The 26,884-nt window shown below is 39.5% G+C and overlaps 1 protein-coding gene across 2 annotated transcripts in view; it reads right to left on the bottom strand.

Moving 5' to 3' along the window:
* Positions 1 to 26,884, bottom strand: part of UHRF2 (ubiquitin like with PHD and ring finger domains 2) — a 107,305-nt gene that overhangs the window by 72,945 nt on the left and 7,476 nt on the right. For both annotated transcript variants that reach the window (XM_017506878.2, XM_017506879.2), the window contains exons 2-3: positions 25,928 to 26,158; positions 2,478 to 2,737 (exon numbers count right to left, since the gene is read on the bottom strand). In XM_017506878.2, coding sequence (XP_017362367.1) covers positions 2,478 to 2,737; positions 25,928 to 26,158 — 491 coding nt within the window. The remainder of the gene's footprint in view (positions 1 to 2,477; positions 2,738 to 25,927; positions 26,159 to 26,884) is intronic.

Genomic DNA, 26,884 nt, shown 5'->3' with positions numbered 1-26,884 from the left:
AGCTTTTAAAATGTGGGAACTGTCATAATCTAAGTTTTTCAAGCTAAGTATTTAGTTCTTTCAGCTACTCTTCACTATAGTTTTACGTTTTGAATCCTACTCTGTGCATGCAACACATCCTGCCGGTACTGTATTTAAGGCATGGGAGCTAGAAGACAAATTTATACTCTGGTATGAAAAATTATAAACATTCTAGATTTTGAACTAATACTTGGTAAGAATTTGGTAGCATATTTTCCACACATATTAATGTATCACTTGAATAGTGACTTAAGCTCATTTGGTGTGTATAATACATACTAAATCTGTCCCACCAGTAACTTTTGGTTGGGTGTAGTGGCTCACGCCTGTAATCCCAGCACTTTGGGAGGCCGAGGCAGCCGGACCATCTGAGATCAGGAGTTCGAGACCAGCCTGACCAACATGGAGAAACCCCGTCTCTACTAAAAATATACAAAATTAGCTAGGCATGGTGACACATGCCTGTAATCCCAGCTACTAGGGAGGCTGAGGCTGGAGAATCACTTTAACCCAGAAGGCGGAGGTTGCAGTGAGCCAAGATGGTGCCATTGCACTACAGCCTGGGTAACAAGAGTCAAACTCCAACTCAATCAGTCAATCAGTCTGTCCCAATAGTAACTTTTGTACTACACTCTTTTTTAAATGGGTAAAGACAACAGTTTACTGTCAGAATCTAAGCCCTCAAGGCAAGTTCTTAATACCACTTCCATCCTAACATTTTTAAACCTATTTTGGGCCGGGTGTGGTGGCTCAGGCCTGTTATCCCAGCACCTTAGGAGGCCAAGGTAGGTGAATCACTTGAAGTCAGGAGTTCAAGACCAGCCTGGCCAACACAGTGAACCCCTGTTTCTGCTGAAGAATATAATAATTAGCCACGTGTGAACCTCTAGTCCCAGCTACTGAGGAGACTGAGGCAGAAGTATAGCTTGAACCCGAAAGGTGGAGGTTGCAGTGAGCTGGGGCTGTACCATAGCACTCCAACCTGGATGACAGAGAGAGACTCCATCGCTAAATAAATCAATCAATCTTATTTTCTCGAGGAAGTGGGGTTGGGGAGTGACTGCTAATCAATATGAGATTTCTTTTTTGGGAGATATTCTAAAATTTGTTTGTGGTGATATGTCAGGTAAACTGTACATGAACTATCTCAATAAAAAGCTGTTTAAAAAAATATTTTGCACTGGGCATACTGGCTCACACCTTTAATCCCAGCACTTTGGAAGGTTGGGGCAGGAGGATTACTTGAGCTCAGGAGTTCAACACCAGCCTGGGCAATAAAGTGAGACCGCATCTCTACAAAAAAATTAGCTGGCCAGGCATGCTGGCTCATGTCTGTAATCCCAGCACTTTGGAAGGCTGACATGGGCAGATCACCTGAGATCTGGAGTTTGAGACCAGCCTGGCCAACATGGTAAAAACCTATTTCTACTAAAAATACAAAAATTAGCCGGGCATGGTGGTACACACCTATAATGCTAGCTACTCAGGAGGCTCAGGCAGGAGACTAGCTTGAACCCAGGAGGTGGAGGTTGCAGTGAGCTGAGACTGCACCACTGTACACCACCCTAAGCCACAGTGTGAGGCTCCGTCCCCCCCCCACAAAAAAACCCTTAGCCAAGCATGGCAATACATATGCCTGTATTCTCAGCTACTTGGGTGGCTAAGGTGAGAGGATCGCTTAAACTCAGGAGGCGGAGAATGCAGTGAGCCACCATCACATCACTGTATTCCAGCATGTGCAGCAAAGTGAGACCCTCTCCCCAACCCCACTACAACATATACATATAGATGTCACTCAAATGGCTGTTACGCTACATATTTTAAAACACACTTTACAAAATACTGTTAAAATACCTATTAAAAAACCTAATAGAGGCTGGGCACAGTGGCTCTCACCCCTATAATCCCAGCACTTTGAGAGGCAAATGGGGGCAGATCACTCAAGGTCAAAAGTTTGAGACCAGCCTGGACAACATGGTAAAGCACTGTCTCTACTAAAAATACAAAAATTAACCAGGCATGGCAACATGTGCCTATAATCCCAGCTACTTGGGAGGCTGAGGTAGGATAATCACTTGAACCCAGGAGGTTGAGGTTGCAGTGAGGCAAGATCACACCACTGTACTCCAGCTTGGGCAACAAAGAGAGACTCCGTGTAAAATTAAAAAAAAAAAATTAAAAAAAAAACCTAACAGAGAAAAAGACAAGCAGAAACTCATACACTCTAAATTAAGCCAAATATTATGATACTGAAAAATAAACCACGTAAGAACCAGAGATAATCGAGAGCTAAAAGGCCCTTATTAAAGTACAACCACCAAAACCAAAAAGTAACAGACTGAACATGGCCGCTAAAGGATTTCTTCAGAAAGACTTTTTAAAATTATCTTGAAATAGAAGGCTTTGTTTCTACAAATGAAAACATGAATAAAGTCCTCAATAGTCTGAGCACTTACTCATCATACTGGATATGGTAAATAACGTCTTCATCAGCAGCAACAGAGTCTGAATTAGACGTAGAGGGTACACTGTCCAATTTATTTGTGTTCTCTTTGGATTTATGATTTACATTTCCATTAGTCCTTTTACAAGAACTGCCATTCTTCAGTGGAGTTTTGCCACGTGACTGTCCATCAGAAGCTCTAGTAACACTATGTATGTGTGCTTCAAACCAAGCACCAAGGCCGACATCTCTGGCATCCACCAATTCATTTACCTAAAAAAAGTTTAAAATCAGTTAATGAAGCTTAATTTTGTCTACTGCTTCAAAAACCTCAATATAACTCAAGTTATTTGTGGGTTATCATGGTAAACAATATTTTCAGCCTACTCATGTTTAAAGTGATTAATAAGATTAGATCAAGACTATTCTTTCTGGATTGTGCTATCCTAAATCTATTTACTGATATAAAAACTAACTTTCTTCCTAATTTCCTTCAATGAAACAGGTGTTTTCTTTAACTGCTCCTTACTGATATATACACTAGACTTTTGAAAATATAATTCTTATGTACCTAAGAGTCATTCTTGCAAGTCATCGAGAAAGAATGACACTAATGAAAAGCCAGGACTTTAAACTATTATGACTATTAATCTGTTCCATTCATTTCTTCATAATCTTCAAGGTAACTTACACAGTCAGTCCAACCAGAAAACAGTAAAGGATTAAACAGAAAACAAAACTTGAAAATGAGAGAATTATGCACAATAAAAAAATAAGAGTCTAATGAACCCATTTATACAAAATGGTGAAGTTCCATCACTTGTTAGTAACTCATTAAGCAAATACGTGTATCTACTATCTCAAAGAACAAAGATGAAATATAAAAATGAAAAGGACTGTAATACACAAAATGCAGTCAAGTCTAGTGGCTGATCCAGAACTAACCCATGCAATCTGACAAAAGGAAAGAGTATTATCACAGAATTAAGAGTTATAAAATGGAAGGTTAAAAAAAAAAATCCTGTCTTAAACACTGTTTAAAAGATCAGGCCAGGCGCGGTGGCTCACACTGTAATCCCAGCACTTTGGGGGGCCAAGGCGGGTGGATCACTTGAGGTCAGGAGTTTGAGACCAGCCTGGCCAACATGGTGAAACCCCATCTCTACTAAAAATACAAAAATTAGCCAGGCATGGTGGGGCACATTTGTAATCCCAGCTATACAGAAAGCTTAGAGGTAGGAGAATCACTTGAACCCGGGAGGTGGAGGTTACAGTGAGTTAAGATCAGGCCAGTGCACTCCAGCCTGGGCAATAGAGCAAGACTGTCTCAAAAAGGGGGTGGGGGGAAGCCAGAGCCAAGAGAAATTCCTTCAACTTTTTTTTAAAGCCCATAAAAAGGAAAAAATGAAACCAACACAAAATCACTACTTCATCAAGCAATCTTTTCCTTGAGGATAGAAGAGACCACCTAAGGTGTTTATCGTAATTCTGACAGATGGTAAACCCTGTGGGAGAAGTATATACTAAAAGTTAAATGTCAATACGTCAGATATTATGCAAGGGTCCTTACTCAGGTATGTCTAATCCTAACAAGTCTAATTTCTATTTTACAAAATGAGGAAAGAAAGGCTCTGAGAAATTAACTTGCTTTAGGTTTAAGCTAATGAAATATAAGGTCAGGATTTGAAGACATCCTTGACTTTAAAGCTTATGTTCTTACCATTATACCATGAACCTTGATATAAATGGCAAGATAGGTATACAGGAATTTCAAAGGTAAATGAGGATCTTAGAAATAAGTTACTGAAATAAAGAAAGGGTTCAAACCACAAACTGAGAGAAGGTAGAAAGAATACAGACAAAACAAAATCTCAACTGTCACTACCAGAAGAGGTACATTTGACCAAAGACAGTATATGTAATGGACACGGTAGCAATGAAATAGCTTGAAATACATAGGTTTAATATTACACAAGAATGAAGAATTTAGGACAAAAGAAAAGCCTAACAGCCAACCACCGTGGGTATTACGAAGAATCAGAGATTGAGTATGTTATAGATTACATAAATTAATTCATACATTAAATAAACATAGGCTCATTTCTCCCACAGTACTCACTGACAAATTAAAAACATTTAATCTCTTGTAGACAATATAGTAAAAATGAAAATAATCAACGTTAAGGTCCATCATACTTAGGAGAATAAACTGAGGTTACTAATCTGTCACGGCCAATTAAAATGTAAGTTTCATATATTATTATAAAAATATTGCTGTAAGGCCAGCCATGGTGGCTCATGCCTGTAATCCCAGCACTTTGGGAGGCCGAGGTGGATGGATCATAAGGTCAGGAGTTTAAGACCATCCTGGCCAATAAGGTGAAACCCAGTCTCTACTAAAAATACAAAAATTAGCTGGGTGTGGTGGGAGGCACCTGTAGTCCCAGCTGCTTGGGAGGCTGAGGCAGGGGAATTACTTGAACCCTGGAGGCGGAGGTTGCAGTGAGGAGTGATGGCACCACTGTACTCCAGCCTGGGCAGTAGAGTGAGGCTCTGTCTCAAAGGAAAAAAAAATTGCCGTAGCAGAGAATGCAGCATATAGTTGATACTAAAATGTTAACAGCAAAAATATATTACACTATAATCAACCTTACTAAGGAGCAGGAAGAGGCACAAATGAAGTACTGAATTTGCCTATCAAATATATGATACTAGCAGGCAGATCTAATACCTGGCTACCTTAACATCTAACAATGAAACTAAGTTAACAGAAACCTAAATCAACCTCAAAATACTGCCATTGCTTGAACATCAACACACAGAACACAACAGCTCACAAAGATAGGGCATTCTTTATATGCCCTACCTTTATAACTAGAAACAAGTTATAGATTTTATTTTATTTTTAAGATGAGTCTTGCCCTGTTGCCCAGGCTGGAGTGCAATGGCGTGATCTCGGCTCACTGAAACCTCTGTCTCCTGGGTTCAAGCGATTCTCCTGCCTCAGCCTCCTGAGTAGCTAGGATTATAGGCATGTGCCACCATGCCCAGCTAATTTTTTGTTATTTTTAGTAGAGACAGGGTTTCACCATATTGGCCAGGCTGGTCTCAAACTCCTGACCTCATGATCCATCTACCTCAGCCTCCCAAAGTGCTGCGATTACAGGTGTGAGAAACCAGGCCTAGCCCAAGTTATAGATTCATAACTGCATTTATAGCTAGAATTTATAACTGGAAATAAGAACTTTTTTTTTTGTTTTTTTAGTAGAGAAGGTTTTGCCATGTTGGCCAGACTGGTCTCAAACTCCTGACCTCAGGTGGTCCACCTGCCCCTGCCTCTCAAAGTGCTGGGATTACCTTTTTTCTTTTTTTAAAAGACAGGCTCCTGCTCTGTTGCCCAGGCTGGATGCAGCACTCTGACCACAGCTCACTGCAGCCTCCTACTGCTGAGCTCAAATTCCTGAGCAGCTAGGACTACAGGAATATGCCACCATACCTAGCTAATGTTATTTCTTGTAGAGTCAGAGTTTGCTATGTTGCTGAGGCTGGGTTTGAACTCCTTGTCTCAAGCAATCCTCTTTCTTGGTCTCTCACAGTGCTGAGATTACACACAAGGCACTTTGCCTGGTCAAAAAAAAAAAGTATTATCCTACTAAGTACAGTAAGTATCTTACCAAGTACTGCTGTGAGTAACCACTCACAGAAATCCATATAAACTGGGTGGGGGGAGAAATGCTCTGAAATTCAAAACTTTCTGCACACTGCACAGACATACTAAGTCAGGCAAAATTTGAATGGGCCAAGATGAATGTAAGATGTTAAAGCTGTTTTATAAAGCTTGGGTTTTAAAGGCAGTCCAGAAGAAAAACACTGACTATACGCTCTGTACTGTCTATTACATTTCATAATCAAAAAGGTTAAACATCAAGAACTGTACTGTGGACAAAAATAATATATTAAGATATCAATAATTCTGTTTCCAGTGCTTTCTATCACACAACGAGTATAAGAAAACACGTAAGAAGTTTACCAGTACCACATGCTCACCTAAACTGTAAAGGCCTACCGTCATCATTCCAAACAGTCATCACTTAGGCCACAATGACAGACAGCCATTTCAAAAGTACAATCTTTCTGGATTTATAAAAACCTTCCATATACAAAAACCTAAATTGAAACCAACTTAGGTTTAAAGTCTACCTTGCTTCGGAAAATTAGTTCCTAATCTAGAACCAGTATGATTCAATTTATGTTCAATGTACACACAATGTGAATGGATGGACCCAGCCTCTGTACAATCTTTCATAGTCTCTCCGTATGTGGTAGTGGTATCTAGTTTCTTGCAGTAACATATGAGAATATTTGAAACTGGTTACATATTGCTCAGAGTTATCAAATACGGCAAAATAATGATATTGGGTAATAAATAACTTCAGATGTAAAAAAAAAAATTTTGGGGGGGGATGGAGTCTTGTTCTGTCACCCAGGCAGGAGTGCAGTGGTGCAGTCTCAGCTCACTGAAACCTCTGCCGCTGGGTTCAAGAGATCCTCCTATCTCAGCCTTCTGAGTAACTAGGATTACAGTCATACACCAGCACGCCTGGCTAATTTTTGTATTTTTAGTAGAGACAGGGTTTCGCCATGTTTGCCAGTCTGGCTGTGAACTCCTGACCTCAGGTGATCTGCCTGCCTCGACCTCCCAAAGTGCTGGCATTACATGTTTGAGCCACCATACCTGAAATTTCATATTAACATATTGTTTAAATGTTTACTCATGCCAGTTTTGAATAAAGTTAATTTGAAAATTCATCTTTTACACCTGTTTATCATGAGGTTCATTACAACATTGCAGTCAGAAGGAAAAGTCTAAAAATGTTTGATCATCCATAAAGCAATTTCAAGTACAGAAAACTCTACATCTATAAAAAGAAAATATTTACCAAGTGACAAAGGCAAGAAAACAAGACAAAGCAATAAAATGCCCAATTTCTAAGTGCCCTATAATCAACTTAAGGTTTTGATATATTATCTACTCAGATTTGTACTGTCGGAAGTACAAAAAATCCAATGCAAATTTTAAACAAATTAATTTGGTCCGGGCACAGTGATTCACACCTGTAATCCTAGTACTTTGGGGGCTGAGGCAGGTGATCACCTGAGGACAGGAGTTTGAGACCAGCCTGGACAACATGGTGAGACCTCGTCTTTACTAGAAGTACAAAAATTAGCCATGCATAGTGGTGGGTGCCTGTAAGTCCAGAGGCTGAAGCCAAAGAATAACTTGAACCTATGAGGTGGAGGTTGCAGTGAGCTGAGATGGCATCCCTATACTCCAGCCTGGGCAACAGAGTAAGATTCCATCTCAAAAATAAAATAAAAATAAAGCAAATCATTTCAAAAGTAGCAGCTCCTAAATGGTTTCCAGTTTAGTCAACAAGTCAATATGTGTTAAAAATTCTGTGAAGGCAGAATACTGATTACAAACATATGCTAGATATCCAAATACTTATGGAATGAACTATCCAGAAATATGTACTTCTATCTGAAAAAAATAAAGGCACCAGTCAAAATTTCAAATACCTATGACAATTACCAAGGTTCATTCAAAAAAAAAAAGAGTAAGTAAATATACAGGAGCTTCAACTAAGATTAAACACAGCGCTAAATTTATTACTGTATGAACCGCAGCCTTCTGAGAATTTAAGTGCCAGGTTCCAATGTGTTCCTAAATGGGGAAAGGGAGCCTTAATGTAAAATTTACTTGCCAATTTGTATAACCAAGAAGCAGCTGAAATGAAATTTGAAACCAGGTCTGATAACAAAGCTCAAGTCTTTAACATCTATACTACATTGTAATAGCAAGTAGAAGAGATGACAAATAGAGTTTAAATTCTGTAGTTCACAGCCAAAGCAATAACACTGAAAAAGAAAAACCAGAGACCTGCAGAGAAAAGTAATTTCTCCTGATGATCTTCTGATTTAGACTGAGGAGGGAAGAGAAAGAAAATGGTGGGGGTATTGAGAAGGTTGCTAAACAGAAATTTGAGCTGACCTGAACTGCTTAACCTTGATTAAGCTCAGATGTGTAAATACATAATAAACTGGCCTTCCTTTGAAAGCAAATTCATCCTGTCACGGCCAAAACAATTCAAAAGCAGCATCTTCTAAATTCTGGTCAAAGACAAAAAGTAATAACATAAACTTAATACACAGATGGTTACATAAATGTTCATAAATGTATACATACACAGGTTGGTATAAATATGTATTACTTCCTTGCTGACTGTTGAAGGCTCTAAAAGTAATGACACACAAATATTAAGGTGCATACCTACAGCCCAGACTTTCGTTTTATTTTTTAAGCAATTTATCTTTTGGGTTCAAGCTATTCTCCTGCCTTAGCCTCCTGAGTAGCTGGTATTACAGGCATGTGCCACAATGCCTGGTGTGTGTGTGTGTGTGTGTGTGTGTGTGTCATGATGCCCAGCTAATATGTACGCATCTGTGTGTGTGTATCTTTAGAGAAAGGGTTTTGCTATGTTGGCCAGGCTGGTCTTGAACTCCTGACCTGAAGTGATCCAGCTGCCTCAGCCTCCCAAAGGACTAGGATTACAAACCTGAGACATCGTGCACAGCCCCTACCATTTGACAAAGGAACCAGGGAACCTTGGAGAAAGGTTGATTCTAGGACTGAAGCAGGAAATATACAAGAAGTACCTGAAGCATGCTGTAGTGCTAGAAAGTAAGATAATACGATGGATAGGAGAGGGATTCAACATGGCCGAAGAAGAACAGCTCTGCATTGCAGCTCCCAGCGAAAACGCAGAGGGTGAGTGATTACCGCATTTCCAAACGAATTTTTACTGCCCACAGACCAGAAGATTCCTGGGCGGAAAAGCGCCATGATCCCCCAGCGTGACTGTTTCAGCCAGAGAAGTGGGTCTCTGCACAATAACTCACACAAATCCAGGCGCCTTTTCAACTGGCGACTGGAATGCCTGGGAGACATAGTCGCCTGTGAAACTGGAAAAGAAAAAAAAAAAAAAAAGGGCGGGGGGGACTGAAACAGGGAGCCAGGTAATCTGGCTCTGCTGGTCCCACCCCCACAAAGACCAGCAACCTGAAATGCTCTGGATTGAGTATCAGCTCTGTGGGGGAAGGGCACCCACCATTACCGAGGAAGCCTGCCATTACCTAGGCAGCTCTAACTATACCTCTATAAACAAAACTGCAAGGAAATTCACACAGCAGCTGTGCAGAATCCACAGCAGCTCACCAATGCCTCTGCTGGCAGATTGTAACTAGGCTACCTCCTCGCTGGGCAGGGTATCTCTGAAAAAAGGCAGCAGCATGACAGAAACTTAAAAATAAAGCCCCACCTTCTGGGGAAAGCATACATGGGAAAAAAAGGCGGTTATGAGCTCCACTACAGCAGACTTAAAAGTACCTGCCCAGCAGCTCTGAAAGGAACAACAGAGCTCACAGCTCAGCACTGAGCTCCTATAAAGGACAGGCTGTCTCCTCAAGGAGCTCCTCAACCCCCGTATACTCAAAGAGTCACGTCATAAAGGAGAGCTCAGCCTGACATCTAGCGGGTATCATTGTGGGACAAAGATAGCAGAAGAAGAAACTGTGAGGAACCCTTACTGTTCTGCTGCTGCTGCAAGTGATCCACAGGCAAGCAGGGTCTGGAGTGGAACTCCAACAGGCTTAGAGCAGAGGGGCCTGACTGTTAGAAGGAAAACTAAGAAACAGAAAGAAATAACTTCATCATCAACAAACAGGACATCCACTCAGAGACCACATCTGAAAGTCACCAATGACAAACACCACATCAAAATAAATCCACAAAGATGGGAAGAAACCAGCATAAAAAGGGAGAAAACACCCAAAACCAGAACGCCTCTCCTGCTCCAAGGGATCACAGCTCCTCACCAGCAAGAGAACAAGACTGGATGGAGAAGGAGTGTGATGAACTGACAGAAACAGGCTTCAGAAAGTGTGTAATAACAAACTTCTCTGAGCTAAAAGAACATGTTCTAACCCAATGCAAAGAAACAAAGAACCTTAAAAAAAGGTTTGACAAAATGCTAACAAGAATAAACAGCTTAGAGAGAAACACAAATGAATTGATGGAGCTGAAAAACACAACACTAGAACTTTGCAAAGCAAACAGAAGTTTCAATAGCCCAACAGACCAGCAGAAGAAAGGATATCAGAGTTGAAGATCAATTCAATGCAATAAAATTTTGAGAAGGCAAAATCACAGATAAAAGGATAATAAGAAACAAAGCCTCCAAGAAATATGGGATTATGTGAAAAGACCTAATTGACATTTGATAGGTATACCTGAATGTGATGGAGAGAATGAATCCGAGCTGGAAAATACTCTTCAGGATATTATCCAGGAAAACTTCCCCAACCTAGCAAGGCAGGCAAATATTCAAGTCGAGGAAATACAGAAAACACCACACAGATATTCCTCAAGAAGAGCAATCCCAAGGCACATAATGGTCAGATTCGCCAGGGTAGAAATGAAGGAGAAAAGGAGAAGGGCAGCCAGAGAGAAAGGTCGGGTTACCCATAAAGGGAAGCCCATCAGACTCACAGCAGATCTCTCAGCAGAAACCCTACAAGCCAGAAGAGAATGGGGGCCAATATTCAACATCCTTAAAGAAAAGAACTTTCAACCTAGGATTTCATATCCAGCCAAACTAAGTTGCATAAGCAAAGGAGAAATAAAATCCTTTACGAGAAAGAAATTGCTCAGAGATTTCATCACCACCAGACCTGCTTTATAAGAGTTCCTGAAAGAAGCAATGAACATAGAAAGGAACAACCAGTAAAAGCCACTCCAAAAACAAACCAAATTAAAGAACATCGACACAATGAGGAAACTGCATCAACTAACAGGCAAAACAACCAGCTAGCACATCAAAATGGCAGGATCAAATTCACACATAACAATATTAACCTTAAATGTAAATGGGCTAAATGTAAATGGGCAACATGCCCCAATCAAAAGACACAGACTGGCAAATTGGATAAAAAGTGAAAACCCATCGATGTGCTGTATCCAGGAAACCCATCTCACATGCAAGGATACACAAAGGCTCAAAATAAACAGATGGAGGATGATTTACCAAGGAAATGGAGAGCAAAAAACAGCAGGACTTGCAACCCTAGTCTCTGATAAAACAGACTTTAAACCAACAAAAATCAAAAGAGACAAAGAAGGACACTACATAATGGTAAAAGAATCAATGCAACAAGAAGAACTAACGATCCTAAATATATACACACCCAATACAGGAGGACCCAGACACATAAAGCAAGTTCTTAAAGACCTACAAAGAGACTTAGACTCCCAAAAAATAACAGTGGGAACCTTTAACACCCCATTGTCAATATTAGACAGATCGAAGAGACAGAAAATTAACAAGGATATCCAGGACTTGAACTCAAACCTGGATCAAGCAAACCTAATAGACATTTACAGAACTCTCCAACCCAAATCCACAGAATATACATTTCTTCTCAGCATCACATCACACCTACTCTAAAACTGACCACATAATTAGAAGTAAATTACTCCTCAGCAAATGCAAAGGAATGAAAATCAAAACAAACAGTCTCTCAGACCACAATGGAATCAAGTGAGAACTCAGAATTCAGAAACTGTCTCAGAATTGCACAGCTTCATGGAAACTGAGTAAGTGGCTCTTGAATGCTGACTGTATGAACAATGAAATGAAGGCAGAAATAAAAATGTTACTCGAAACCAAGAAGAATGAAGACATAACATACTAGAATCTCTGGGACACATTAAAAGCAGTGTCTAGAGGAAAATATACAGCAATAAATGCACACATGAGAAGCAAGGAAAGATCCAAAATCGACATCCTATCATCAAAATTGAAAGAGCTAGAGGAGCAAGAACAAAAAAACAAAACTTAGCAGAAGACAAGAAATAACTAAGATCAGAGCAGAACTGAAGGAGACAGAGATGCAAAAAAACCCTTCAAAAAATCAATAAATCCAGGAGCTGTTTTTGGAAAGATCAACAAAATAGACCACTAGCCAGATTAATAAAAGAGAATAAACAAATAGATGCAATAAAAAACCATAAAGGGGATAGATATCACCACAGTTTCCAAAGAAATACAGACCAACATCAGAGATTACTACAAACAACTCTATCCATATAAACCAGTAAACCTGGAAGAAATGGATAAATTCCTGGATACTTCCATCCTCCCAAGCCTAAAGCAAGACGAAGTTGAAACCCTGAATAGACCAATAATAAGGGCTGAAGTTGAGGCAGCAATTAATAGCTTACCACCCAAACAAAGCCCAGGTCCAGATGGGTTCACAGCAGAATTCTACCAGACATACAAAGAGGAACTGGTACCACTCCTATTAAAATTATTCCAAACAATCCAAAAAGAGAGAATCCGTCCCAAATCATTTTATGAGACCAACATCATCCTGATACCAAAACCCGGAAGAGACTCAACAAGAAAAGAAAACTTCAGGCCAATATCCATGATGAACATAGATAAAAATTCTTCAATAAAATACTGGCAAACCAACTACAACATCATATCAAAAAGCTTATCCATCACGATCCAGTACGCTTCATCCAGGGGATACAAGGCTGGTTCAACATACCCAAGTCTATAAATATAATTCACCACATAAACAGAACCAAACACAAAAACCACATGATTATCTCAATAGATACAGAGAAGGCCTTTGACAAAATTCAACAGCCCTTTATGCTAAAAACCCTCAATACGTTCTGTATTGACACAACGTATCTCAATGTTCAACAGCCCTTTATGCTAGAAACCCTCAATACGTTCTGTATTGACAAAACGTATCTCAAAATAATAAAAGCTATGTATGACAAACCGACAGCCAATATCATAATGGATGGGCAAAACCTGGAAGAATTCCCTATGAAATCTGGCACTAGACAAGGATGCCCTCCCTCACCACTCCTATTCAATATAGTATTGGAAGTTCTAGCCAGAGCAATCAGACAAGAAAGAGAAATAAAGCGCATTCATTTAGGAAAGGAGGGAGTCAAATTGTCTCTATTTGCAGACAACATGATTGTGTATTTAGAAGACCCCATCATCTCAGCCCAAAATCTCCTGAAACTGATAAGCAACTTCAGCAAAGTCTCAGGATACAAAATTAATGTGCAAAAATAACAAACATTACTATACACCAATAACAGACTTAAAGAGAGCCAAATCCAGAATAAACTGCCATTCACAATTGCTACAAAGAGGATAAAATACCTAGAACTACAACTAACAAAGGATGTAAAGGACCTCTTCAAGGAGAACTACAAAGCAATGCTCAACGAAATAGGAGAGGACACAAACAGATGGAGAAACATTCCATTCTCATTGTTAGGAAGAATCAATATAGTAAAAATGGCCATACTGCCCAAAGTAATTTATAGATTCAATGCTATCCCCATCAAGCTACCAATGATCTTTTTCACAAAACTGGAAAAAACCACCTTAAACTTCATATGGAACCAAAAGAGAGCCCGCACAGCCAAGTCAATTCTAAGCAAAAAGAACAAAGTTGGAGACATCACGCTACCTGACTTAAAACTATACTACAAGGATACAGTAATCAACAAAGCATCGTACCGGTACCAAAACAGAGATATAGACCAATGGAACAGAACAGAAGCCTCAGAGGCAACACAATACATCTACAACAATCGGATCTTTGACAAACCTGACAAAAACGAACAATGGGGAAAGGTTTCCCTGTTAATAAATGGTGTTGGGGAAATTCGCTAGCAATGTGCAGAAGGCAGCAACTGGACCCCTTCCAGACACTAAAATTAACTCCAAATGGATTAAAGACTTGAACATAAGACCTAACACGACAAAAACCCTAGAAGAAAACCAAGGCAAAACCATTCAGGACATAGAAATAGGCAAAGACTTCATTACTGAAACACCAAAAGCATTGGCAACAAAAGCCAAAATAGACAAATGTGATCTAATTAAACTCCAGAGCTTCTGCACAGCAAAAGAAACAATCATTAGAGTGAACCAGCAACCAACAAAATGGGAAAAAGTTTTTGCAATCTACCCATCTGACAAAGGGCTAATATCCAGAATCTACAAAAAACTAAAACAGATTTACAAGAAAAAAGCAAACAAACCCATTCAAAAGTGGACGAAGGATATGAATTGACACTTTTCAAAAGGCATATATGAGGCCAACAAACATGAAAAAAATGCTCATCATCACCGGTCATTAGAGAAATGAAAATCAAAACTACACTAAGGTACCATCACATCCCAGTTAGAATGGCAGCTATTAAAAAATTCAGAGACAACAGATGCTGGAGAGGATGTGGAGAAATAGGAACACTTTTACACTGCTGGTGGGAGTGTAAATTAGTTCAACCATTGTGGAAGACAGTGTGGCGATTCCTCAAGGACCTAGAAACAGAAATTCCATTTGACTCAGCAATCCCATTACTTGGTATATATCCAAAGGATTAAAATAGTTCTCTTACAAGGACACATGCACACGAATGTTCACTGCAGTACTGTTTACAAAAGCAAAGACTTGGAATCAACCCAAATGCCCGCTGATGACTGACTGGACAGGAAAAATGTGGCACATGTACACCATGGAATACTATGCAGCGATAAAAAATGACATGTTCATGTCCCTTGAGGGGACATAGATGAACCTGGAAATCATCATTCTCAGCAAACTGACACAAGAACAGAAAATCAATCACCGCATGTTCTCACTCATAGATGGGTGTTGAACAATGAGAACATGGACACAGGGAGGGGAGCATCACACACTGGGGTCTGTGGGTGGGGAACTAGGGGAGGGACAGCGGGAGGTGGGGCGTTGAGCGGGATAACATGGGGAGATATGCCAGATACAGATGATGGGGAGGAAGGCAACAAACCACACTGCCATGTATGTACCTGTGCAACAATCCTGCATGTTCTTCACATGTACCCCAAAACCTAAAATGCAGTAAACATTAAAAAAAAAAAGAAAAGTCAGAGAATGCTTAAGAAAAACAAAATACCCGGGGAGGATCCAAGATGGCTGAATAGGAGCAGATCAGGATTGCAGCTCCCAGCAAAACTGTGCAGGGTGAGTGGACAGCGCATTTCCAGACGTATTTTTATTGCCCACAGACCAGGAGATTGCCAGGCAGAGGAGCCCCATGGGTCACCAGCGCAGTGTGTCCCCACACGAAATATACGGGTCCGGACGCCCTTTTAGCTGGCGATTGGAGCTCCTAGGAGACGGAGTAAACCATTCAACTGATAAAAAAGGAGACTGAAACAGAGAGCCAGGCCAGGAGATTCCCAGGCGAAAAAGCGCCACGAATCTCCAGCGCGGCTGTTTCAGCTGGTACAGGGGGTCACTGCTCGGGAAATCACACAGATCCGAGCGCCTTTTCAATAGGTGACTGGAACGCCTGGGAGATAGAGTCGCCCCTTCAACTGGAAAAAAAAGGGGACTGAAACAGGGAGCCAATCCAGGAGATTCCCGGGTGAAAAAGCATCACAAGCCCCCAGTGTGGCTGTTTCAGTCAGCTAAGCGCGTCTCTGCACAAAATCTCACCCAATTCTGGGCGCCATTTCAACTGCTAAAGGACGCCTGGGAGAGAGTCACCTGTTCAACTGAAAAAAAGTGGGGGTCTGAGGCAGGGAGCCAGGTGATCAGGCTTGCCCGGTCCCACCCTCACAAAAAAACAGCAATCTGAAATGCTCAGGATTCAGTTTCACAGCAAGCAGAGCTGAACCCGGAATGGTCCAGCTCTGTGGGGGAGGAGCGTCCATCATTACTGAGGCAGTCCACCATTACTGAGGTAGTCCACCATTGCCGAGGTGGGCCACCATTAGCGAGGCAGTTCTAACTACACCCCTATAAACAGGACTGTAGAGATTTCACACGGCAGCTGGGCAGAGCCCACAGTGGTTCAGCAAAGCCTGTGCAGGCAGACTGTGACTAGGCTGTCTCCTCACTGGGCAGGGCAGCCCTGAAAAAAGGCAGCAGCATGACAGAAACTTGGAAAAAAAAAAAAAAAAAAAAAAAGCCCTAACTCCACAGGACAGAGCACAGGGAAAAAAAGAAAAGGCGTTTATGAGTTCTGCTGCAAGACTTAAGCGTACCAGACCAGCAGCTCTGAATGCAACAACGGAGCTCAAAGCTCAGTACTTGAGCTCCTATAAAGGACAGACTATCTCTTCAAGCAGCTACCTGACCCCTGTATATCCAAAGAGTCACCTCATAAAGGAGGGCTTAGATTGACATCTGGCAGGTATTCTACTGGGACAAAGATAGCAGAAAAAGAAACTGCCAGCAACCCTTACTGTTCTGCAGCCGCTACAGGTCATCCCCAGGCAAGCAGCGGACCTCAGCAGTCCTACAGCAGAGGAGTCTGACTGTTAGAAAGAAAACTAAGAAACAGAAAGAAATAATTTCATCATCAACAAACTGGACGTCCACTCAGAGACCCTATCTGAAAGTCAACTATAAAAACAACAGGTAGATAAATCCAAAAAGATGGGAAGAAACCAGAGCAAAAAGGATGAAAACATCCAAAACCAGAACCCCTCTCCTCCATCAAGGGATCACCACTCCTCACCAGCAAGGGAACAAGGCTGGATGGAGAGTGAGTCTGATGAATTGACAGAAACAGGCTTCAGAAGGTGGGTAATAACAAACCTCTCTGAGCTAAAAGAACATGTTCTAACCCAATGCAAATAAACTAAGAACCTTGAAAAAGGTTTGACGAAATGCTAATGAGAATAAACAGCTTAGAAAGGATTATAAGTGAATTGATGGAGCTCAAAAACATAACATGACAACTTTGAGAAGCATACACAAGTTTCAATAGCCTAACTGACCAAGCAGAAGAAAGGATATCAGAGGTTGAAGATGAACTCAATGAAATAAAATGAGAAGGGAAGATTAGATTAAAATAAAAAGAGTAAAAATAAATGAACAAAGTCTCCAAGAAATATGGGATTATGTGAAATGACGTAATTCACATTTGATAGGTGTACCTGAATGTGATGGAGAGAATGAATCCAAGCTGGAAAATACTCTTCAGGATATTATCCAGGAAAACTTTCCCAACCTAGCAAGGCAGGCCAATATTCAAGTCGAGGAAATAGAGAGAACATCACAAAGATATTCCTCAAGAAGAGCAATCCCAAGGCACATAATGGTCAGATTCGCCAGGGTTGAAATGAAGAAGAAAATGCTAAGGGAAGCCAGAGAGAAAGGTCGGGCTACCCACAAAGGGAAGCCCATCTGACTTACAGTGGATCTCTCAGCAGAAATCCTACAAGCCGGAAGAGAGTGGGGGCCAATATTCAACATCCTTAAAGAAAAGAACTTTCAACCCAGAATTTCATATCCAGCCAAACTAAGTTGCACAAGAGAAGGAAAAATAAAATCCTTTACGACCAAGGAATTACTCAGAGATTTCATCACCACTGGACCTGCTTTACAAGAGCTCCTGAAAGAAGCACTAAACATAGAAAGGAACAACCAGTATCAGTTACTCTAAAAGCATACCAAATGGTAAAGACCACGGACACACATGAAGAAACTGCATGAACTAACCGGCCAAACAGCCAGCTAGCATCAAAATGGCAGGACCAAATTCACACATAACAATATTAGCCCTAAATGTAAATGGGCTAAATGCCCAAATCAAAAGACACAGACTGGCAAATTGGATAAAAAGTCAAAACCGATCATTGTGCTGTATCCAGGAAACCCATCTCACAGGCAACGATACACAAGGCTCAAAATAAAAGGATGGAGGAAGATTTACCAAGCTAATGGAGACAGAAAAAAAAAAGCAGGAGTTCCAACCCTAGTCTCTGATAAAATAGACTTCAAACCAACAGACATCAAAAGAGACAAAGAAAGGCATTACATAATGGTAAAAGAATCAATGCAAACAAGAAGAACTAACGATCCTAAATATATACACACCCAATACAGGAGCACCCAGATACATAAAGCAAGTTCTTAACGACCTACAAAGAGACTTAGACTCCCACACAATAATGGTGGGAGACTTTAATACTCCAAGGTCAATATTTGACAGATCAACGAGACAGAAAATTAACAAGGATATCCAAGACTTGAATTCAAACTTGGACCAGGCAAACCTAATACACATTTATAGAATTCCCCACCCCAAATCCACAGAATATACATTCTTCTCAGCACCACATCACACCTCTAAAACTGACCACATAATTGGAAGTAAATCACTCCTCAGCAAATGCAAAAGAATGGAAATCATAACAAACAGTCTCTCAGACCACAGTGCAATCAAGTTAGAACTCAGAATTCAGAAACTATCTCAGAACCGCACAGCTTCATGGAAACGGAGTTAAGTGACTCTTGAATGCTAACTGGAAAAACAATGAAACGAAGGCAGAAATAAAAATGTTCCTCGAAACCAAGGAGAATGAAGACACAACATACCAGAATCTCTGGGACACATTTAAAGCAGTGTCTAGAGGAAAATACATAGCATTAAATGCCCACATGAGAAGCAAGGAAATATCTAAAATGAATACTCTATCATCAAAATTCAAAGAGCTAGAGGAGCAAGATCAAAAAAACTCAAAATCTAGCAGAAGACAAGAAATAACTAAGAGCAAAGCAGAACTGAAGGAGGTAGGGGCATAAAAAACCCTTCAAATAATCAATAAATCCAGGAGCTGGTTTTTCAAAAAGATCAACAAAATAGACAGACCACTAGCCAGATTAATACAAAAGAAGAGAGAGAATAATCAAATAGATGCAATAAAAAACGATAAAAGGGATATCACCAGAGATTCCAAAGAAATACAAACCATCATCGGAGATTATTACAAAAAACTCTATGCACATAATCTAGTTAACCTGGAAGAAATGGATAAATTCCTGGACACTTGCATCCTCCCAAGCCTAAACTAGGAAGCAGTTGAAACCCTGAACAGACCAATAACAAGGGTTGAAGTTGAGGTAGGAATTAATAGCCTACCACCCAACAAACTCCAGGTCCAGATGGGTTCACAGCAGAATTCTACCAGACATACAAAGAGGAGCTGCTGGTACCATTCCTTCTCAAACTATTCCAAACAATCCAAAAAGGGGGAATCCTTCCAAAATCATTTTACGAGACTAACAGCATCCCGATACCAAAACCCAGCAGAGACTCAACAACAAAAGAAAACTTCATGCCAATATCCATGATGAACATAGATGCAAAAATCTTCAATAAAATACTGGCAAACCGACTGCAACAGCACATCAAAAACCTTATCCACCATGATCAAGTAGGCTACATCGCAGGGATGCAAGGCTGGTTCAACACACGCAAGTGTATAAATGTAATTCACGACATAAACAGAACCAAACACAAAAACCACATGATTATCTCAATAGATGCAGAGAAGGCCTTTGACAAAATTCAACAGCACTTTATGCTAAAAATCCTCAATAAACTAGGTATTGATGGAACGTATCTCAAAATAATAAAAGCTATTTATGACAAACTGACAGCCAATATCATACTGAATGGGCAAAAACTGGAAGCATTCTCTTTGAAATTTGGCACTAGACAAGGATGCCCTCTCTCACCACTCCTATTCAATATAGTATTGGAAGTTCTAGTCAGAGCAATCAGGCAAGAAAAAGAAATAAAATATATTCAATCAGGAAAGGAGAAAGTTAAATTGTCTCTATTTGCAGACAACATGACTGTATATTTAGAATACCCCATCATCTCAGCCCAAAATCTCCTGAAACTGATAAGCAACTTCAGCGAAGTCTCAGGACACAAAATCAATGTGCAAAAATAACAAGCATTCCTATACACCAATAACTGACTTAAAGAGAGCCAAATCAAGAATGAACTGCCATTCACAGTTGCTACAAAGAGAATAAAATACCTAGATATACAACCAGCAAAGGATGTAAAGGATTTCTTCAAGGAGAACTACAAAGCACTGCTCAACAAAATAAGAGAGGACACAAACAGACGGAGAAACATTCCATGCTCATGGTTAGGAAAAATCAGTATCGCAAAAACGGCCATACTGCCCAAAGTAATTTATAGATTCAACACTATGGTCATCAAGCTACCAATGACCTTTTTCACAGAACTGGAAAAAAACCACCTTAAACTTCATATGGAACCAAAAGAGAGCCCGCACAGCCAAGTCAATTCTAAGCAAAAAGAACAAAGTTGGAGTCATCACACTACCGGACTTCAAACTATACTATAAGGCTACAGTAATCAAAACATCATGGTACTAGTACCAAAACAGAGATATAGACCAATGGAAGAGAACAGAGGCCTCAGAGGCAACACCACACATATACAAGTATCTGATCTTTGACAAACCTCAGAATAACAAGCAACGGGAAAAGGATTCCATGCTTAATAAATGGTGTTTGTATAACTGGCTAGCAATGTGCAGAAAGCAGAAATTGGACCTCTTCCTGACACCCAACACTAAAATTAACTCCTGATGGATTAAAGACTTAAACATGAGACCTAACACCATAAAAACCCTAGAAGAAAATCTAGGCAAAACTATTCAGGACATAGGCATAGGCAAGGACTTCATGATCAAAACACCAAAAACACTGGCAACAAAAGCCAAAATAGACAAATGCGACATAATCAAACTCCACAGCTTCCGCACAGCAAAAGAAACAATTATTAGAGTGAATCGGCAACCAATAGAATGGGAAAAAATTTTTGCAATCTACCCATCTGACAAAGGGCTCATATACAGAATCTACAAAGAACTAAAACCGATATACAAGAAAAAAACAAACAAGCCCATTCAAAAGTGGGCGAAGGGTATCAACAGGCACTTTACAAAAGAAGACATCTATGGGGCCAACAAACATGAAAAAATGCTCATCATCACTGGTCATTAGAGAAATGCAAATCAAAACTACATTGAGGTACCATCTCACGCCTGTTAGAATGGCGATCATTAAAAAATCTGGAGACAACAGATGCTGCAGAGAAAGTGGAGAAATAGGAACACTTTTACGCTGTTGGTGGGAGTGTAAATTAGTTCAACCATTGTGGAAGACAGTGTGGCGATTCCTCAAGGACCTAGAAACATAAGTTCCATTTCACCCAGCAATCCCATTACTGGGTATATATCTAAAGGATTAAAATTGTTCTACTATAAGGACACATGCACACAAATGTTCATTGCAGCACTGTTTACAATAGCAAAGACTTGGAACCAAGCCAAATGCCCACTGATGAGAGACTGGACACAGAAAATGTGGCACATATACACCATGGAATACTAAGCAGCCATCAAAAACTATGAGTTTGTGTCCTTTGTAGGGACATGGACGAAGCTGGAAACCACCATTCTCAGCAAACTGACACAAGAACAGAAAACCAAACACCGCATGTTCTAACTCATAGGTGGGTGTTGAACAATGAGAACATGGACACAGGGAGGGGAGCACACACTGGGATCTGTTGGGCGGAAATAGGGGAGGACAGTGGGGGTTGGGGAGGGATAACATGGGGAGAAATGCCAGATACAGGTGATGGGGTGATGGAGGCAGCAAACCACATTGCCATGTGTATACCTATGCAACAATCTTCCATGTTCTTCACATGTACCCCATAACCTGAAATGCAAAAAACAAAACAAAACAAAACAAAAAAAAACACCCCACAATAATGGGGATATGTCAACTGGACACAGCCATCAAATAAACGAGCTTCCAATAGCCAAAACAGAACAATTTGAGCATGAGTTCATACTGATGTAAATGTCTCAATAAATAACTGGTAAACAAAAGACATCGTCCATGTTAAGTAATTTTAAATAATTTTTATAGATGCTCTGCCCTCAAGGCAGTGAAGTACATTAACTCCCCACTCCTTAAGTGTGGACTGTACATCATAACTTTCTCTCAAACAGTATAGTATGGAAAGACAGGAAGAGGGTGTGGAGGGTAATTTAACAGTGGAGAAATATGACAAACACTACCCCAGCCAGATGATTAACGTTCACATCAGCATTAATATTATTGATGTAAAACCTAAGTTATACTTAGCACATTTACAATATTGACAGTATATGCCCCAGTTACGTGATGAAAATACCTCTGTGGTCCTACTCCCCGCAAAACAAATCCAGACAAATAAGGAAAACAAATGAATCCTAAAATGGGGAGATATTACAAAATACCTGACCAGAACTCTTCAAAATGGTCATGGTAATTGGAAAAAAAAAATCCTGAGAAACCGTCACAGCCAATGTCAAAAGAGATGGGAAAACTAAACACAGTATAGTATCCTAGCGGGATTCTGGAACAGAAAGAGGACATTAGCTAAAAGGTAGGGAAATATGGGTCATTAATTTCAACAAATATACTAACTTAAGATGTTAAGAGGGAAAACTAGGTGTGCAGTATATGGAAACTCTACCTTCAATTTTGCTGTAAATTTAAAGCTGTTCTAAAATAAGTTTTTTTATTTAAATATAATGATGGAGGTGGTAACACAAATAAAAAAGTAATAATGTAAAAAAATGTAGAAAGTATTGGTATTTAAAAGATGGATGAAATCAATGAGTAACACAGAAAAAAATGCCAAGTTGGCTTTCAGTGCTGTAAATTGTCTTAATCGTGACCACTACACAGAACTGTTTTAATTTATGTAAGTCTTAACTTATTCCCAGATTTTACCTTTTGTCATTGCAAATTTTTTTCCTGTTCTAATTGATGTAAAAATTCCTTGAGCTATCAGAAGACAGCCACTTTATTGATTGCTCATAACTTTCTGAAACATTTTCTCACCTTTCCCAGGTATCCACAGGCTGTAACTTTGCCTTCTCTAATATTTACATTTTATTTTGTTCTCCTGATTAACTGCATTATCTGGTACTTCCAGATAGATGTCAAATAAGGAAGCATTAATTGGCTTCCTTGTCTGGCTTGTCATTAAAGGGAATACTGATGTAGAATGTGGTTTGAAGTATTAACCTATTTTGTCTGTTCCTCTTACCAGGAGTTTCCTTTTTAAAAAAATAAGTAACAAATGACTTGAATTTGTATTTAAATGCAGAAAACATTTTAAATTAAAGTTCTCTTTGGTTTACTAGTACAGTGAATTATACTAAAACATTTTCGAATAATGAACTCTCCCCACATCCTGACAAACCATATTTGCTTAAAGTAATATCTTTTTAATAAGCAGCTGTGATTTTTAAAAAAGCAAGTTAAATAAGTGAATATAATTATAAATAATTATATTTGCTGACTAGAACTTAGGTTTTCTATCAATGTTAGTGATACTGATGTGCTTCTTATCATGTTTTAGTAGCAATATTAAACTCAATTTATAAAGCAATAGGTAGTTTTCCTTCGTTATGTTGTGGCTCAATTTATGTAATATTATAATGATCTACTCTTCATAGGTGTAAAACTATTCAGCCACTCAAGCCTTTTTTGGAACATAGTTCTGTTATATCTCTTCTTAATCTTGCTATATACATATATAGATCTGTTGGCATTTTTCCATATATCCAAAATTATCTCCATTTGAATAATCTTGAATAATTTACTTCAACTACCAATTTTTAAATTTTTGGTCTTAAATGCTTTGAAAAACTGTTTAGGCACCCATTTATCCTAACTGATAAGGATTAAGAAAAAGTTACAAGGATAGCAAAGGATGAAGCAAAACTGCCATTTGATTATTTCTATGCAATTTATTAGACTTTGAAAAGGTTGCTGGTTACAAATGTCAAATCAATTTCATTTCTATGTATCAGCAAACAAATTACTATTTTAGAAGACAACTATACATAATTTCATCAAAAACAAAGCTACCAGAAATAAAGCAAAATATTAAATATATAAAGAGAACTAACTAAGATGTCAAAGATCTATGTCAGCCAGGCACAGTAGCTCACGCCTGTAATCCCAGCACTCTGGGAGGCCGAGCAGGAAGATCACTTGACCCCAGCAGGTAAAAGCTACAGTGAGCTGTGTTCACATCACTGCACTACAGCCTTGGTTACAGAGCAAAACCCTGTCTCAAAAAAAAAAAAAAAAAGTAAAGAAAAGAAAATATCTAAATTAATGGAGAAGTCAAGTCTTTTAATATTTATGAATTAGAAGACTCGATATTGTAAAGATGTTGATTCTCCAAGCTGATCTATAGATGCAATCCACACAGAATCCCAGCAGATTATTTGTAGAGCTTTGACAAGCTATTTCTACAGTTTTTGTATGCAAATATTAAAAAGCAAAGAAAACCAAGAGACCCTGAAAGAGCAAAGAAATTTGGGAGATAGGGGAGAGGAAGATCAAAACAGTTTATAAGGCTACAGTATTCGTAACAGTGTAAGAACAGAGATAGACAAATAGACCAATGGAACAAAGTATAGCAGTTCAGCGGTGCCCCGTGGGTGAACAACTAGCACTTCTATTCCCTAGGTAGAAGTTCTTGAACATATGTACCAGGATAACAGAAGATTAAAAACAGCACTGTTTAAAACAGCTGAAACTATAAACTGCCCAGGTATGTATGAATTATGGATTAGATAAGTATACCATGGTATGTTAATAAAATGGAATGATATAATAGTGAAAAGGAATAAAACAGCTATATGCAGAGAATCTTTCAATGTTGAGAAAAATAAGATTCAAATATAGACAAAACATATTGCCTAGAGAATCACATACAAGTAACAAAACTAAAGAAAAACAAAATGAGCATAAAAATCAGAACAAGTAGTTTACCCCTTAAGGAGATAACGGGAGAAATGTTCTGATAGGGACACACAGGAGGCTTTAAAAAGGTTATTTTAATCATTCTACTTCTTAACCTTAGTGCAATTACACAGGTGTCCCCTTTATTGATCTTTAAACTGTAGGTATACATCTTCACTCATTTATGTATTTCATAGCAATTTCAAAAAGACTACTTTTAAAAGTTACGATATCGGCTGGGTGTAGTGGCTCACACCTGTAATCCCAGCATTTGGCAGGCTGAGGCGGGTGGATCACGGGGTCAAGAGATCGAGACCATCCTGAATAACATGGTGAAACCCTGTCTCTACTAAAAAATACAAAAACTAGCTGCGGGTGGTGGCGTGCGCCCGTAGTCCCAGCTACTCGGGAGGCTGAGGCAGGAGAACTGCCTGATCCCAGAAGGCGGAGGTTGCAGTGAGCCGAGATCGAACCACTGCACTCCAGCCTGGCACCTGGCGACAGAGCCAGACTCTGTCTCAAAAAAAAAGGTTACAATATTAACATCCCAATCTTTATTTTCAAATGGCAATCAATATTTACTTATTCACAACACCATGAACAGAAAAGAGATTTATTTGTATTCTCACAACAATAAGCCTGAAGAAAACAACATACCTTATATATTCCAAAGCCAGGATCAATAAGACGGGCACGAGCTGACGTAGATGGCTGACTGGAAGATCCGACCCTCAGAGCTTTCTTTACTTTAGGCGAACTATTAGAACAGGGTTTTGCCTCAGTCTGTGTAGATGTGCCAGGAAGATGATCAAGGTCTGGGCGAACTAGCAGCTGAATTATATCATTCAGTCCAACATCATAGTCAAATAAGGTATATCCATTTTCCAACTAGAAAAAAAGAAAGAATACTGAAATGCTTCTCTAAAATGTATTTTCTTACATTTCTGTTGCTCAAATGTCCTAGCCAAACTTAAAATCCATACCACTATAATTTGGTGAGTTTAAAACCATTCCTATTAGTTAATGGCCTCTGATGTCAGCATCTTCTCTGGACCCCAATAAATTCTTAGTAATTACTCCTTATTAACTACAGAGAACACTGCTAGCCATTTAAACAAAAAATAGGCCGGGCTCCCTGGCTCACATCTATAATCCCAACATTTTAGGAAGCCAAGGTGGCAGGATCACTTGAGCCCAGGAGTTCCAGACCAGCTTAGGAAGCCAAGGTGGCACGATCACCTGAGCCCAGGAGTTCCAGATCAGCCTGGGTAACACAGCAAGACTCCATCTCTACAAAAAATAAAAATAAACAAATAAAATAAAAAACTTAGGTGTGGTGGCACATGCCTGTGGTCAGGCAGCTACTCAGGAGGGTGAGGTGGGAGGATCACTTCAGCCTAGGAGGTTGTGGCTAGAGTGAGCTGTTATCATGCTACTGCACATCTGGGCAACAGAGACCCTGTCTCAAAAATAAAATAAATAAAACCAAAATGTCTCATTGTGCTGTAACCTTATGAACTACACAGAAAAACGCTAAACTAGATTTAATTTCTCAAGTTTTATTTTTAATCAGTGCCTGAATCAACCTCAAGAAAGGTGATATTTTTTTTTTTT

This window comes from Cebus imitator, unplaced genomic scaffold (genome assembly GCF_001604975.1).
Source record: "Cebus imitator isolate Cc_AM_T3 unplaced genomic scaffold, Cebus_imitator-1.0 Scaffold364, whole genome shotgun sequence".
NCBI classification, from domain to species: domain Eukaryota; kingdom Metazoa; phylum Chordata; class Mammalia; order Primates; family Cebidae; genus Cebus; species Cebus imitator.
Note: the sequence above shows the minus strand (reverse complement) of the source record. Positions and strands in the feature narration are given on the sequence as shown.